This window comes from Gobio gobio (genome assembly GCF_949357685.1).
Source record: "Gobio gobio genome assembly, chromosome: 15".
Lineage (NCBI taxonomy): Eukaryota > Metazoa > Chordata > Actinopteri > Cypriniformes > Gobionidae > Gobio > Gobio gobio.
The window spans coordinates 11,203,473-11,220,789 of NC_137108.1; the positions used below are offsets into that span (position 1 = coordinate 11,203,473).

At 36.3% G+C, this 17,317-nt stretch overlaps 1 protein-coding gene across 1 annotated transcript in view; it reads left to right on the forward strand.

The window, feature by feature from the left end:
* LOC307138640 (doublecortin domain-containing protein 2-like) overlaps nucleotides 1–16,495 on the forward strand; it is a gene marked incomplete at both ends in the record, with an annotated part of 33,215 nt that extends 16,720 nt beyond the window's left edge. Inside the window, 2 exons of the mRNA XM_079837107.1 lie at nucleotides 13,460–13,512; nucleotides 16,124–16,495. Coding sequence (XP_079693233.1) covers nucleotides 13,460–13,512; nucleotides 16,124–16,495 — 425 coding nt within the window. The remainder of the gene's footprint in view (nucleotides 1–13,459; nucleotides 13,513–16,123) is intronic.
* Between the last annotated feature and the right edge of the window lie 822 nt (nucleotides 16,496–17,317).

Genomic DNA, 17,317 nt, shown 5'->3' on the forward strand with positions numbered 1-17,317 from the left:
CATACCTGCCACAGCAGTAGTCACCGCCACCATGTTTAACCCCTAGGAGTCTGAGCTGTTTTGGGGCCCTTTAGAAGTTTTGACATGCTCTGATATTTGTGCATTTTTCAGTTGCTTATAAACAAATTAATGGCAAAAGTGTAAATACACTGTATTCAGCACAAACTGGACTACCATAATATGTGAGCAACATGTACGGTGAGGAAAATAAGTATTTGAACACCCTGCTATTTTGCAAGTTCTCCCACTTAGAAATCATGGAGGGGTCTGAAATTGTCATCGTAGGTGCATGTCCACTGTGAGAGACATAATCTAAAAAAAAAAAATCCAGAAATCACAATGTATGATTTTTTAACTATTTCTTTGTATGATACAGCTGCAAATAAGTATTTGAACACCTGAGAAAATCAATGTTAATATTTGGTATAGTAGCCTTTGTTTGCAATTACAGAGGTCAAACGTTTCCTGTAGTTTTTCACCAGGTTTGCACACACTGCAGGAGGGATTTTGGCCCACTCCTCCACACAGATCTTCTCTAGATCAGTCAGGTTTCTGGCCTGTCGCTGAGAAACACGGAGTTTGAGCTCCCTCCAAAGATTCTCTATTGGGTTTAGGTCTGGAGACTGGCTAGGCCAGTACCTTGATATGCTTCTTACAGAGCCACTCCTTTGTTATCCTGGCTGTGTGCTTCGGGTCATTGTCATGTTGGAAGACCCATCCTCGACCCATCTTCAATGCTCTAACTGAGGGAAGGAGGTTGTTCCCCAAAATCTCGCAATACATGGCCCCAGTCATCCTCTCCTTAATACAGTGCAGTTGCCCTGTCCCATGTGCAGAAAAACACCCCCAAAGCATGATGCTACCACCCCCATGCTTCACAGTAGGGATTGTGTTCTTGGGATGGTACTCATCATTCTTCTTCCTCCAAACACGTTTTGTGGAATTATGACCAAAAAGTTCTATTTTGGTCTCATCTGACCACATGACTTTCTCCCATGACTCCTCTGAATCATTCAAATGGTCATTGGCAAACTTAAGACGGGCCTGGACATGTGCTGGTTTAAGCAGGGGAACCTTCCGTGCCATGCATGATTTCAAACCATGGCGTCTTAGTGTATTACCAACAGTAACCTTGGAACGGTGGTCCCAGCTCTTTTCAGGTCATTGACCAGCTCCTCCCATGTAGTTCTGGGCTGATTTCTTACCTTTCTTAGGATCATTGAGACCCCACGAGGTGAGATCTTGCATGGAGCCCCAGTCCGAGGGAGGTTGACAGTCATTTTTAGCTTCTTCCATTTTCTAATGATTGCTCCAACAGTGGACCTTTTTTCACCAAGCTGCTTGGCAATTTCCCTATAGCCCTTTCCAGCCTTGTGGAGGTGTACAATTTTGTCTCTAGTGTCTTTGGACAGCTCTTTGGTCTTGGCCATGTTAGTAGTTGGATTCTTACTGATTGTATGGGGTGGACAGGTGTCTTTATGCAGCTAACGACCTCAAACAGGTGCATCTAATTTAGGATAATAAATGGAGTGGAGGTGGACATTTTAAAGGCAGACTAACAGGTCTTAGAGGGTCAGAATTCTAGCTGATAGACAGGTGTTCAAATATTTATTTGCAGCTGTATCATACAAATAAATAGTGAAAAAATCATACATTGTGATTTCTGGATTTTTTTTAGATTATGTCTCTCACAGTGGACATGCACCTACGATGACAAATTCAGACCCCTCCATGATTTCTAAGTGGGAGAACTTGCAAAATAGCAGGGTGTTCAAATACTTATTTTCCTCACTGTATGTACATGCTTGTATTTTTGAGAGAATAATGTTTATGCATAATTTAAAAAAATTTTTTTTTTAAAAATTTAAAACGAAGGCTTCAAAACACAATATATGTTCACAAGACCTTTGATTATTGGGTGTTTTTGCATTGAGTTTGTGCTTCAAAATGATGTGAGAATCATTGAGCCTACTCATTCACATAAAGCAATTTATTAATTTACATTTTATAAAACACTTTTTCTTTACTCAGGCCTTATGCGAGTAGGCGGGAACAACCCATGAATAAAATGTGATCACTCCTGAGAAACAAAAGACCTGCATAATAATGAGCTGCATAATGAATGAGCTTCAGGTAGGCCTACTAGATTTTAGGTTTACTAGATAAGTACAGTAACAGTAAAAAAAAAAAAAGTTTTCTGGGGGAAAAATCTAAATGTTTTTTACTTAAAGTTTTTACTTAAAGCAAGCTAAATTTTCTGCCAAAAAAAGAAAAAAGATTTCAATCAGAAATGTTTTTGAAAGAAGAGCTAAAAAAACAATTCAATATTCAGTAAATACAAATAACTGAATAATTGGTAATGATGAATGTTATAAGTTAAATATTTGGGATTTAAAACAACATAATGCAATACAATTATGATTTCAAATAGTATCTGGTGACTTTAGGTTGATTGGGACATTTCAATGGCAAATATTTTCTGAATCATTTGTAAACTATCAAATACACACAATACTCAAATATCATTTCGAGCTTCAGTCAGAAACACGTGAAATGCATGAGCCAGCGCTAAGGCTATTGTCTGCTATATTGGGATCAAATATACTAATATATTTATTATACCAGTCTGTTATATTATATCAAATATATTAAAAACATTGATCAAAATTAAGATACAATTTATACAAAACGAAATTCAGTTTAAAGAAAGCAATTAACTTTCTAAAAAAACAAACAAAAAAACAACAACATAGGGTATAATATTTAAACATCAATATGAAGCAAAATTCGTTTTAAAAACATTAATTAAAATTAAGATACAATTTATACAAAACGAAAACAGGCCAAATAAATCTTGAAAAACAAGATTGCGTCATGTTGCATCAGGATTTATATTTAAACGGTCTTTTTGCGTTTAATATTCACAGATGCTGACGGAATAAACTTCAGTTTTCACAATCAGCCCTGAATCAGCTTTCCGTGAGGAGAATTATTCCAGGATTATTACTCAAAGCCTTGTATCTGAACCATAGCTTCACTAGTTGTGTTTGTATGAGTTGATGTGTGTGTGGGCGTCGATGCATGGATTGCCTGTATTTGAATCTGAATGAGCGCGCGGTCCGTGGGCGTGGCCGCATTAGCAGATAATGAGTCAGTAATGAGTCAACTGATATCTCCCACTTTTCACACAGATTACATAAACACAGAATATTTGTTTTTCGTTTTGATTTACATGACTTAAAACCTGACATTTCAACGTTTCTTTGGACATATGTCTCATGTTTGTATGTCAAGGTTTCACTAAGCTAGGGCTGCACGATTCTTGCTAAAATGTGAATCACGATTTTTCTCCATGGGAATTGAGATCACGATTCTCTTACACGATTCTCATTTTTTCTTATACTTTAAAAAAAATGAATCAATTTTAAATAAAAGTAATTAGTTACAATTAAATTAAAATGTAGAAACAACACACGTAGACAGACTAGATGTAAATATATGCTTATTACTGTTTATTTCTATTTTTATGATTATTTAATATTTTGCCTTGTGGAGAGAGGGTTTTTGTTGTCTTATTTCGTTGTTTCATTTTGTTTTTGCGTTTTTGTAAAAAATGAAAACTATAAATAAAATATTTTTTAAAAAATGTTATAAGAAAACGCTTAACGTGGCTTAATGTAGCCTACTAAGACAGTGTTACAGACATCCCAACCTGAAAAAAGTCATTTCAGGGAGGTACGCCCCCCCCGCAAAAAAAAAAAACATGAAAGGAGGAAAAGTATCCCGAATTTCACCACAGAACATGACTTTACTTGTATATTATAATATAATATATCATTAATATATAATTTCTATAGGCCTATGCAATTATTTGTAAAAAAAAATATGTAAAATTATGTAGATCACTTTTACTATTTACATAAGCTGCTTATACTATTTATGTAAACTGCTTTTATTTATATTTCATTGCAACTTTAAACAGGTCTAAGGAGTTTGTTGTTTTCATGTAGCCTTGGCAACAAATGAAACTTGTTTAACTCAAACATAACATGTCAGTAACAAACTGTACAGCGTGCAAGATTGTCATTATGTTTATACTTTATACTTTCGTTTTTTGGGGCACTCTCCCTCTGCCATGGCGCTCCAGTTTCTAGATACACTGAACTGATTAATTCGGTTTGGGAGAAGAGATAAAAGCCCGCCCACACTGACAATTGATTGGTTGACTTACCGAAACAAGCCAATCAGGATGCTCTCCGTCTTACATGCGCTTCATTAGGTGCACACCAGCACACACACGCAAGGTCTCTCGCTCTCTCTCCCTCTCTGCCGTGCGCGTGTGCACAGTTTGCGGTTAATTTTTACCTCTTACCGCTACAAATCTGACTCCGTTTAGGTCTGCTCTGCCGTCTTGTTACACGTCAGTAACAGCGAAACATGGCCAATGAGGGAGAGGAGAGAAGTGGAGATGTATGATTGATTGGTTAGTGTTTTGTTATTGTGTGAGTGTGATAAGCTGGTGTGACCAATAACGCGTGAACGCAGCATGATCTGAGGGAAATTCACGGAAGTGAATCGCCAACATTAAGAAATGAGATCGCATTTATGTTTGAATCGAGATCGTGATTTTTTTTCGATTAATCGTGCAGCCCTAGCTAGAGGTAATTTTCTGAAGATAATCAGATTAGACATTGAGAGAGCAAATCTTGTTTGTTTCCCTTATTTTGCAAAAAGCACAACAATTTGTTTTTATTGTGACTGTACACAAAAAAAAATTAAACTTAACAGAATATAATGATGTATATCACTAACATGAATGATAAAAAACAGTTATTTGAGTCTCTTTGGCACTGATAGGAAAAAAAGAGCCGATCACGCCGATGTGACCACCGACTCGAGGGGGTTAAAGTTTATGGCACGCCCATCTTGGTAATTTGGTTATCAAAATTATTTTCGAACTTTCCAGTGGTAAACACGACATCAGAGGACATTCATGTGCAATTTTTACCTAGGAAATACAGTACCTACGATAATTCCGATAGCACGTGCAGGCAGCATAAAGAATCTCGTCAGAAGTATTAGGTCATTCAGGTACATATCTACGGAGCCCCTTAAGGGACAGTGATGTTTTTGCATTCTCTCGCAAATGTTTTGCATTTCCCGAGAAACTTTGTGTTCACTCAAAAGTTCTTTGCGAGCAAGTGCAAAGTTTATTCAGGGAATGCAAAAATGTAAAAAAATATTTTTGCACCGCCATGTTCCTTTTAGGGGCTCCGCACATTTCATCTAATGTTTTACACTGAAATGGTGTAGGACAGTGGCGGATGCAGAAAGTCGATGATGGCTGGACCTCTAAAAGTGTGGGTGGGCCGAAATAATTCATTTCACCCTAATGTTTTTCAACCAGCTTTTAATTTGGAAAACGGACTGGTCCCTGTGGGGCACTATAAACGGCCATGACTTAAAGGTATGTAAGATAAATATTAAATAGGTCATGACAGGACTGTAAAAAAAAATTATCGAAACCAAAATTCAGAACCTCTAACCGACGTATTTTACCCATGTCGGTTATTTCGGTTTTAGTCACGTGACTCCGCCCCATCAGTCACATCAAGTGCAGTTTGCAGGCACACAGAGAGATCCAGGAGCTGTTATCTTTGTTCAAAGATGCCCAGAATCACTATAGTAACTGCATGTTTTACACAGTTTATACAGGTCAGTTAATTGCCGTTCTTCTTATAGCCTACGCGCTGCGACACACACACACAGACGGCGCATGCAAGCCCCGAAGCCAGATCGCTTTCACTTTCGTCCTCATAAAGTTTGTCAAGTAAATGCGTTTAAAGGCTTGAACATTTAAAGCGATTGTGCACTATTCAAAAACAACAATACGGAAAACTTATCCGTTCAGTGCTCAGCTTTTTTCTGTGACACACTGAGAGCCGAGTTGTGTCGCGTCTCTGACAACGCGCGCCCTGAAGGCACAAAGCTTTGTCATTTGTATGTGTTTTAAGGCCTACCAATTTGAACAGTAAAGCGATTTTAGACCATCAGATGTGTATTATGTTGAACTAATGCCTGATATTGTGACAAACGAGCACTCAGACAGAAGCTCGCACATCACATGAAGATTGCGCGCAGAGAGCAGCGCAGAAACCTAGTGTTAAAGCTGTCCTGTGACTAAAGTAAAGTCACTAAAGTAGCTTAGAAACTCAACCAGTATAGGTATATATTTTAATACCTTTGAAGTACAAACCACAGCTTCATAATGAATAGAGACAGTATGAGTAATTCACACACACAATCACTCTCATTAATGCATTCAAATAAATGTAATGTAGGCCTACTGTGCTAATTTATCTGTATCTGATGTACAACAAGCAGAAATCTGCTCCATAGACAATAACTGCTGAAAGTGAACCGTATTTTAAAATCACAAAGAAATGCACTTTTTCATTAGAAAAAAAATTCCACCTTTAATAGTAGAAAATATTTACAGTAAAAACCTTATCAGGAACTTACTCAAAAACCTTATGAGGGCAAAAAATGGAAAGCAAAAAAAAAAAAAAAAAAAACTTAATTGTAAAGTTCATGTACACGCATGACACATAGCAACACAGCTATAAAGTATTCCTCATATGTTGGACCTTTTATTGTTTATTTTCTTTTAATATAGTCTCACAAATATTAAATTCAGATATTGCATAACCATGCCACGACTCTAAACCTACCCATAGCTTACCTTGTATGGCTGATGTCTGTTCTAAACAAGTCGGAATCAGCTGGGTTTTGAATTTAAGATGTCCGTAATATTGTTGTAATTCTAATTATCTGTTAGTTCTTGTTCAAAAGACAAAAGTGTCAAGTTGTTACGGCATCTTGTCATCTTTGTCTAGACATGTTTCTTTCTTAATGTGTCATAGATAGGTTTAAATATGGTTTAGCCATTTTTGTAATAACATTAAAAAGGGCGCTGCTAGTTTGAATCCAGATTTTGGCATGAAGAAGAACATAACATTACTACTGCCATGATGTAATTGAAGAGACAAATTAGCATATTCGTATTAATATTAGGATAGAGTTCTAATGCATGACAAAACAAATCACATTTAAAAATAATTATTGAAGAATTATGAAATGTTAGAAAATTTTATTATTTAAAAAAATGAATAATGGTTTTCCCTGGATCTGACCTGGTGTAGGATTTCCACTCAGAAATTGCTAGTAATTTTCACAAATAATTTGCAAGTGAAATTGTGTTTTCTTGTAAAACATACTCAAATAATCTTTGTTTTATTTACAGCTTTGAATATATATATACTGTGAATTCAGACTTACTACACTTTTCACATAGTTTTCACCTACAATATAGTAGGGAAATATGCATATTTTGGATGCTGCTTCAGTCTTGAATGAATCGGTTGAATGAATGATTCAGCGACTCACTCATAAAGACTCATAAAGTCATTTGTTGCCACCCACTACTGTAACTGTATCTGCAGAAATGTTCACTATAAAATAACCACCACTGACCCAGAGACTGACAGTCCATCTGGATCAAACACAGACAAGCGAGTGATGATGCAAACAGTGAAAATAAATTTTAGAGCTCAATCAGATTCCAGGACAGGAGCAAACAATGTCAGTTTATCCATCTTTACATCCAGTCCTTACAGCAGCGGGTGACGGACTCACTCCTCACTGTCTGCTGACTAAATAACAAAACATATTTTTCTTTAAATAATGTATGAAATATTCATGTTTACAATAAGGCCTTGGGCTGAGTTAGTGTGGGATTTTGAATCAGCCCCCTGGATGTATGATGCTTTGGAGGAACCTTTTTTTTAACTGTCTGTTGAAATTCTTCTGAAAGAGGCTGTCTTACATGATTGGCCGAGGTTGTGGCCCTTGTAACAGTTGCTGGGTGGAGCTTGGACAATTGCCTCCGTGGGTTTGCTGCTCGCTGGTAACAGCGCTCTTATAGGGGTCTCCTGTCTGCCTCTGACAAATCAACAGGAATGCAAAAAAAACACTCCAGCGAATGAAAGTCGGTACTGATTAACCCGCCCACGGTTTTTGTACGCACTTAGACAAGGAGGAGGTGGTAATCAGTGTGATTTTACACAGTCCTCCCACCAAAAGCATGGTGATTTATTTTTGTCAGACGTGGCAATTTGCTTTCCACCAAAACTGTGTCTTAAAATATTCCCAATTAAGCCCCATTGCGGAATGATTCATACAGATTAGGCAGTGTTAAAGCCATTAACATCCCAGCAGTGACTTCTATTGTGAGTTATACCAGCTTCACGTCACTATTATAGGTGAATAAATTAATGGGGTGTATGCTAAGACTGTGAATATAACATGTGCTGCTGTTTGAGGTTAGTGGTCTGTTCTAAAGATTGTTATATATAGAGAACAAATCTACAGAGATATTAGCACTTTTACTTTGGTTCTAAGCAACTATCACTCACATTTTCGTCAGGATAATGCAATTAATCACAGTATTGTACAAAACTGGGAATGTTTGCACAATTAAGAGCCACAGACCATCAGTGTGTTTTTTGCCCTTGTGCTTTATCAAGGCGTAACAAAACACAGCATATTGAATAGGTCTCTTTCATCGTGCACATACCTAATCTGTAAGGGCTGCCAATAGACTGAAGGTTACATGTGTCTTTTTATTGGTACCATAGAAGCTCTAGTACATTGGTTGGCGGACATAATCAAGCAAAAATGCATTGCTACACTGCCAGGTGTCAGGTTTACTTAAAATGCTTTTTAACGATTGGACATGATCAGCTGGGAATGATAAAACTGTCATTTGGGTCATTGTTGCATTTCAAGGCTTTCACCTATTAAGAAATCATGTTTTCTCAGTATTGCCTTCTTTTATTCCTCCTGTTTGTACAATATTCTTTAACCTTGTGAAAGCAATTTGGTGCCATCAACATTATGTAATGAAATGAAAAGCCCCTTTAGCTGGTAAATTTCATCTCCGCAAGGTCAGTCGCAGCTGAAGGTTGTTTGGTTGGTCTCTCATCTTAATTTGTTGTAGAGGACAGCGTTACAGCAATGTGTGTTTACGACTCTGCCACTGCCTGTGATTACAAGCGCACTCATTAATCTGGCTATCAGCGTGTTAAAAGCTGCTTTTATAAGCAAACAACAAGATTTAATATTTCCCCCCGGCTCTGATAGAAAAAGGTGACGCTGCCAAAGCGAATTAGCCAATCAGTACATCTTCTTAATGCTTCCCAGCAGTCTTCACTTATGAGGGAAAACAAATGCTGGAGCTGCACGTCTGAGCAGACAGGTCTATCTGTAAGCGAGCGTGTCTGAGCGTTGTGCTGTTTTCGTGTCACTTCCTCATGAATTGCCATAAAAAAATATTACATCCTTATCCTGCATGCCAACCGTCTTGTTTTATGATCCTTTGAAGCAGGCTTATTGGATTAGGAGAAAGAAATAATATTTTGTCGTTTTAGTCCGTAGACTAAATGTGGAGCATGTTGAGAAAACCATTTCTGCACATTTATAGAGTTGCACTTGACCTGAGAGATTAACAGCTTTGAGGGGTTGATGTGTGCAATATCATTATTATTCTGCCACTGTTCCTGCATTATAAACTCCATTAATGCCATTAGAACAAAAGATCAAATTAGATTTTAACGTTTTTCTGAAGACAATAATGGTCTGTTTGTGGGTGGTTTCCAGGGTGATGCTGTGCTGTTGCCTGTTGCTAAGGTGCTCAGGGTGGTTTAGGGTGATGCTAGGTGTTTTCTTCTTGTCTGGTGTAAAAAGAGTCTCTGTGATCGTTTGGTCTGTAGATATGGCTCAGATCTCTGCTTAAAGGGGTCTGCTCAACTGGTTTTTTATATTTTTTTATACTGTTGTCTGAGGTCAACTTATGACATTTGCATGGTTTTTACTTTTAAAAAAAATCCTAATGAATAAGTAATAATAGCGTATAAATAAGTATTTTCATGAGATCAGGCTGGTATATCAGTTAGCTAACAATGTATTATTTTAAGGCAGAAAAAATGAGCTCATTTAAGTAATTATTACGAGTCGTGAACATAATGATTACAATATATGGAAAATTTTGAATGGTGCATGTTGATTCAGAATCATCTGAAGTCCTCACAGGAGTTTTTCAGGGCAAGACTAAATCGAAAAAACAACATGCAATTTTTACCTTCCCATTTATTTAGCTAAAATTATTATCATTTTGCAGATTCTGCATGGTGTATGCAAACTTTTGACCTGTAAATTCTTAATACAATAAATAGTTTAAATACATGTTTAATATTTTATACACACCCAAAGAATCTCAAGTGCACAGCAACCTCAATTTGTAAAAGTGAAATTTTATCATCTGTGATTAAACTGTTTCTGTCATACATATTTCATACACTATCAGTTTTGATGAGGTTATGAATGTGATTGGTTGCCTCTGGAGCAGCACTTTTTTTTTTTTGTCCTTGTTTGCATAAGAGCAAAATCATCCAACGCTTTTGATGCCAGGTGCATGCATACCAATTGCATTTGCACATTTTATTACCATATTCTCATGTTTGGCTCAATCGCTTCTGCTGTAATTGATTTGCATCAGATATGCATCACGTGGTCTAACGAAAGTAAAGCTTGTCACAAACAGAGATGTAAAGCCGAATTCATGACGGCAGAGCAGCTCTGATGCTCCGTCTCATAGGTTGTGTAGTTTGCTTGGTAACGTGTAGATGAGAGAAAGCTATAGAGCCTTGGGAGGTCTTTATTAAAATAATCTATAAATACCTCATCTATAGTGTGTAAACAGCAGGACTCGTTCTTCTCCGGCCCGCGGGAGTTAAAAAGATTGGCCGAGTGCCTAGCAACCAATGACTGCCTTAACAGCTTCACATGTGTGAGTTCTTCACATCACCGCTGGAGCTCTCGGCCCTTTGTGTGAAATCGGCCGAAAAGTGCTGAACACCTGACACGGGTCTTTCAAACACACATCTCACTTCATAAGTGAAGTGCTGCTTTGTTTACTTTTCACCATTTGTGTCTTTTGTGAAAGTCTTCATTTCTAGCTATAAATGGAGTAGATGATGTTCTTCAATCATTTTTGCTCAGTTTGTTCTAAACCTCTAACACTAAGTGTTAAAACTTCTGTGGTTGATTCTGCCTGAACGGCTGAGACTTTGTATTGTAGATCATTTCAGTTATGGTTATGTATGCTTTAGATTACTGATTTTTTTGTGAACCTTGTTCTTTTTAGTAAATTTAAGGCAAGACACCTGAGGCAAAAACGTGTTATTTTTTCATGCACTGGTAAATTTTGAGATTTTGACCTATTTGGCTTTTCATAACGGGGTGTTTTTCTTTTCTTTCTTTTTTTCAGACTAGTGGAAAGGAAACATCTAAAATACACTTTTAAAGAGTTAGTTCCCCCAAAAATTAAAATTAGCCCATGATTTACTCACCCTCAAGTCATCCTAGGTGTATATGACATTCTTCTTTCAGACGAATACAATAGGAGTTATGTTAAAAAATATCCTGGCTCTTCCAAGCTTTATAATGGCAGACTTGTTGGTTCATTTTTGAAGTCCATAAAAGTGCACATAATCCATCACAAAAGTGCTCCACACGGCTCCGGGAGGTTAATAAAAGCCTTATGAAGCGAAGTGATGCAGTGGTAGAGATATCTAAATTCCCCCCTATAAAAACCTTTCAGCCCCTAATATGACAACAAAATTAAACTAGAATTTTTAACCTGGCTTCATCCAATGTTGAGATTTCAGTTTTGGAAATGTACCGTATGCAAATTAGTGCTTATTTAATTAGATAATGCATCATTTGCTTATTTAAATTTAACATTTCAGAAAACTTAAGGGATGGTTCACCCAAAACTTTTGTTATCATTTACCCTCATGTTGTTCCAAACCTGTATGCGTTTCTTTCTTCCGCTGAACACAAAAGAAGATATTTTGAAGAATGTCAGTAACCAGACAGTTGATGGTATCCATTGACTTCTATAGTGTTTTTTTCCTACTATGGAAGAAAAAAGGCTACCGTCAACTGTTTGATTACCAACATTCTTTAAAATATCTTCTTTTGTGTACAACAGAACACAGAAACTCATATAGGTTTGGAACAACTTGAGGGTGAGTAAACAATGACAATTTTCATTTTTGGGTGAACTATCCCAGGATAATGTAACCAATCAACTGCGGAAGAATGTTGATACCCTGGAGTATGTTGCCGTAACATTTAAGTTTGACTGTCTCCTCATCTTAACGTAATATTTGTATACTGGATTGTGTCTCAATTAGTCTTTGCTTTTCTTTAACAATGCATAGCTGTCTTTACACTACACAGTGACTTACAGTAATTCTTATGCCCAAACGGCAGAAAGCAAGACTGAAGAGAAAGACTCATTTAATTTACAGAGAAATCAAACCTAATCAAAACTAACAGCAGTTGTGTTGAAAATGAAGGCTTAAAAACAGGCTGCAAAACTTGCGTCATTCGAGTCAGGCTTTATACCCATCCCCCATCCAACGGCCTTTAATGAAGGCAGGTTTTAAAATGTTATTTAATTTGATTTAGCATTTTTATGAGACGAGCCCTTCTCTCAATCACATTTAACTGTTTATTGTTACATTAGCGGTCCTGCTTACAGTCTGGGTTTTGGACTACAGTTAATAAATGTGAGCGATTTCCATAAAATATTCAAAGAAGCCCATTATTGCTACGCCGGCTCATCTCAGCTGCTAAACTTCAATCAGTTTTGCATTTGAAACGCATTAAATGCCTGGGTGAAATGCTATCATCTGCACAGCAATATTTTTATAGCTGCTATTGGGGAAAGCGTGAACTTATATGAGGTGCATTAATTCTGCTGTTTAATTATTTAGAGTATATTGATTTCACACACAATGTTTGGATTTATTGCTCATTAAGTATTTAAAACACTCGTGTAATTTTCTTGTTTACTAGAGAGTACAATGGTATGACTGTAAATCTTGCAAAAATAATTACACAGAACCGTCGAAAGCTAATGGTCATTTTAAAATCGACTCTGTAATTAATAAATGAGAGGTTTTAATAAGAGTGTGACATAGGCCTATTTCTGTACACGCTTGTTGGAGTTCTGAGGCTAAATCGACCATATCTGAATACGAGTCATTTTAACCATCTGTACCAATAAAATTGAACATTTTCATAAATGAATGTTATATTATTTTATATTAATAGACCTATTTATGGATTTCTTTATTTCATTTTTGGCCTTTTGCTATTTTTATTGATACATTTGAAAATACAAAGCATGAAGGCATGAAAGCCATTTTACTTTTTCATAGAAGAATCCAATTGTAGTAGTAACTATTGACCTGAAGCAATGCCTTTGTAGTTTTAATCCTGGCCAATGGATGGCGCTGCTGCCTTATCTTTTATGTCTGTGTTTGTGCAGATGATGGAGAAGACAGAAGTGCAGAGAATGACAAGTCTTCACCAGTCGAGCAGGTGAGGTGCACTAACCTCATCATGATCTCTAATACTCTTACTAGACTGGCATAAACCAAATCTGCACACACATGGTTCATTTCATAACAGAGTTACTTAGAAATCACTCACCTTTGTGGGTAGTGTAAAGTAGTTTCAGCCTTTGCAAGAATATACGTGTGTATGTATGTGTGTGTGTGTGTGGGACCAAAACATGCTACATAAATGAAAAAAAAAAAAAACTGTTTTGAAGGAGACATATAGGGGAGAGCGGGGCACACCCTACCGTGGGGTTAGTTGTATCACACACGGTTTAAAACGTTCCTCCTTTATTTTATATAAAAAAGTTAATAATTGTATTTTACTGACAAAATATTTTTGTTACTCTTGGATGTTTTTTTATTATATCAGATAACATTTTTAGCTGTCATTTGGTCATGTTACAATGTGCCCCTCACATGTTACAATGTCCCACCTATGGGGTATGTTGTCACATTTCACTTCCATTCTTTCGGGGTAAATCAAGAGAAAAGTGTACACTGTATTATTGAAACAAAACCACATAATTGTACTAGACGTGTAAAATTAATGTGGGAAATAATAAATACTCTGAACCCCAAGTGGTTTTACACAAACTGAGAGAGTCAAAAAGCATTAGGCTGTGCCCTGCTCTCCCCTACATACACATACACGCACACAGGTTTCCATGTTTTATGGGGACATTCCATAGACGTGATGATTTTTATACTGTACAAACTGATATTCTATCCCTTAACACTAACAATCAAAGAAAATGTCCCCACACGGACAAGGATTTTGGATATTGCCATCTTTGTGGGGACATTTTGTCCTCATAACCTGGATACACACACACATGTCTGGTTCACTATCATTGTGGGAACTCTCCATATATATGTAAAGGTTGTATACTGTACAAACTGTATATTCTATATCCCCTTACACTAACCCTACTATGGAAGCTTGTTTCTGCCACAGAATAAAAAAATAAAAAAGGTAATTGCAAATTTTTATCTCACAATTCTGACTTGTAAGTATAAATCTCTCAATTCAGACTTTTTTTCCTCACAATTGCGAGTTTATATCTCTCAATTCAGACTTTTTTTCCTCACAATTGCGAATATATATCTTGCAATTCAGACTTTTTTTTCACAATTGCGAGTTTATATCTCTCAATTCAGACTTTTTTTCCTCACAATTGTGAATATATATCTCGCAATTCTGACTTTTTTTTCACAATTGCGAGTTTATATCTCTCAATTCAGACTTTTTTCCCTCACAATTGCGAATTCATATCTCTCAATTCTGACTTTTTTCCTCACACTTGCAAATATATATCTCGCAATTCAGACTTTTTTTCCTCACAATTGCAAATATATATCTCGCAATTCTGACTTTTTTTTCACAATTGCGAGTTTATATCTCTCAATTCAGACTTTTTCCTCACAATTGCGAATATATATCTCGCAATTCAGACTTTTCCCTCACAATTGCAAATTTATATCTCTCAATTCTGACTTTTTTCCTCACACTTGCAAATATATATCTCGCAATTCAGACTTTTTTTTCCTCACAATTGCGAGTTATATCTCTCAATTCAGACTTTTTTTCTCACAATTGCGAATTCATATCTCTCAATTCAGACTTTTTTTCCTCACAATTGCGAGTTTATATCTCGCAATTCTGACTTTTTTTCTCACAATTGAGGATTTATATCTCGCAATTCTTACTTTTTTCCTCACAATTGTGGATTTATATCTCGCAATTTTTACTTTTTTCCTCACAATTGTGGATTTATATCTCGCAATTTTGACTTTTTTCCCTCATAATTACGAATATATATCTCGCAATTCTGACTTTTTTTTTTCACAATTGCGAGTTTATATCTCTCAATTCAGACTTTTTTTCCCTCACAATTGCGAATATATATCTCGCAATTCAGACTTTTTTCCCTCACAATTGCGAATTTATATCTCTCAATTCTGACTTTTTTTCCTCACTCTTGCAAATATACATCTCGCAATTCAGACTTTTTTTTCCCTCACAATTGCGAATTATATCTCTCAATTCAGACTTTTTTTCTCACAATTGCGAGTTATATCTCTCAATTCAGACTTTTTTTCTCACAATTGCGAATTCATATCTCTCAATTCTGACTTTTTTTCCTCACAATTGCGAGTTTATATCTCGCAATTCTGACTTTTTTTTCTCACAATTGAGGATTTATATCTTGCAATTCTGACTTTTTAACTCGCATTTGCGTGTTTATTTCTCGCAATTCTGACTTTTTTTCTCAGATGTAAACTCACAATTGTGAGATAAAAAGGTTGCAATTATCTTTTAAAATGTTTTATTCTGTGGCAGAAACAAGCTTCCATACCCTACCCCTAAACCTACCCATCAAAGAAAAATTCCTGCATTTTTACATTTTCAATTAAAAAAAAGAAAAAAGTCAGTGTGCATTTAGGTTGAAGTCCTCACCGGGATAGAAAAACATGAACACACACACACACACACACACACGCACACACGCACGCACACACACACACACACACACACACACACACACACACACACACACACACACACTTATTTGTAATGTTGTTTTATTAAGGAGGCAACAGAGACCATCCCAGATATAGATGACTCATCCAAAACAGAAAGTGAACCAGCCCAAAACACAGAAGAATTACCATGTGACGGAGAAGAGGAGGAGAAACAAGAGGATGAAAAAAAAGAAAATGAAGAGGAAGAAGAGAAAGAAGAGGATGGAGAGATAAAGGATGAGGGACAGACATCAGAACCAGAGGCAAATGAACCCAGTGAAGAGAAGGACGAAGAAGCTGATAGAGAGGATGAAGAAGAGAAACAAGTGGAAGGAGCAGAAGTAGAAGAAAACCAGGAGAAAACAGCGAATGAGGAGGTTCCAGAAGAGAAGACCGAAGAGAATCCAGAACCCAGTGAGGAATCTGCAAACACTGACTGAGAGGACGAGAAAACTTAAAGTAGTAGCTCACAGAGAAATGATCATTCTGTAATATATTACTCACCCTCATGCCGTTTCAAACCTGACTTTTATGCGGAATATAAAAGGAGATTTTTTTGTAAAATATCCCGGCTGTTGTTTTCAATATAATGAAAGTAAGATTATTAAAATTATAAACTCCTCATTCACTTACATATTTGGAAAAGAGAGATCAGCACATTCTTCAAAATATCTCAATTTTTGTGTTCCAAAGAAGACAGAAAGTCATACAGGTGTGTCTTGGCTGGTGAGTAAATGATGACAGAATGATAATTTCTCGGTGAACTATTCATTTTAGAGTAATGATTAATGCTTTGATTACTACTAATTTATTCATATTATATTATTAATATTGTATTGAGATTATAATAATGTGAACTGATTGTGAACTGAGATAACATAGCTAACTTAGCCTGTCAGGATTTAGGAAAATATCTATTCTCCATATAACATCATTACTATGTGTAGGCCTAATGTTTGCTAAAGAGATTTATTTTAGACACTTGTTTGTTTTTTTTTGTCAAACAAATCTAAATATATAGATTTCTATTTCATGCCCCATGTTTCTGCATCTCCTTTGTTTATGACATGTGATGTCAAGTTATTCATCATCATTATTATGCTATCATTCAAACCGGTTTAACTTAATTAAATAACATCAGTCCTGAACGATAAGCTACATGCATACTAAAATACATATCTAAATACAGTCGACTATACTTTTACAGACCTGTCTGGAAATCTCCTCCATTAAGTGTGTCTTCTGTCATCAGAGAGTTTGTT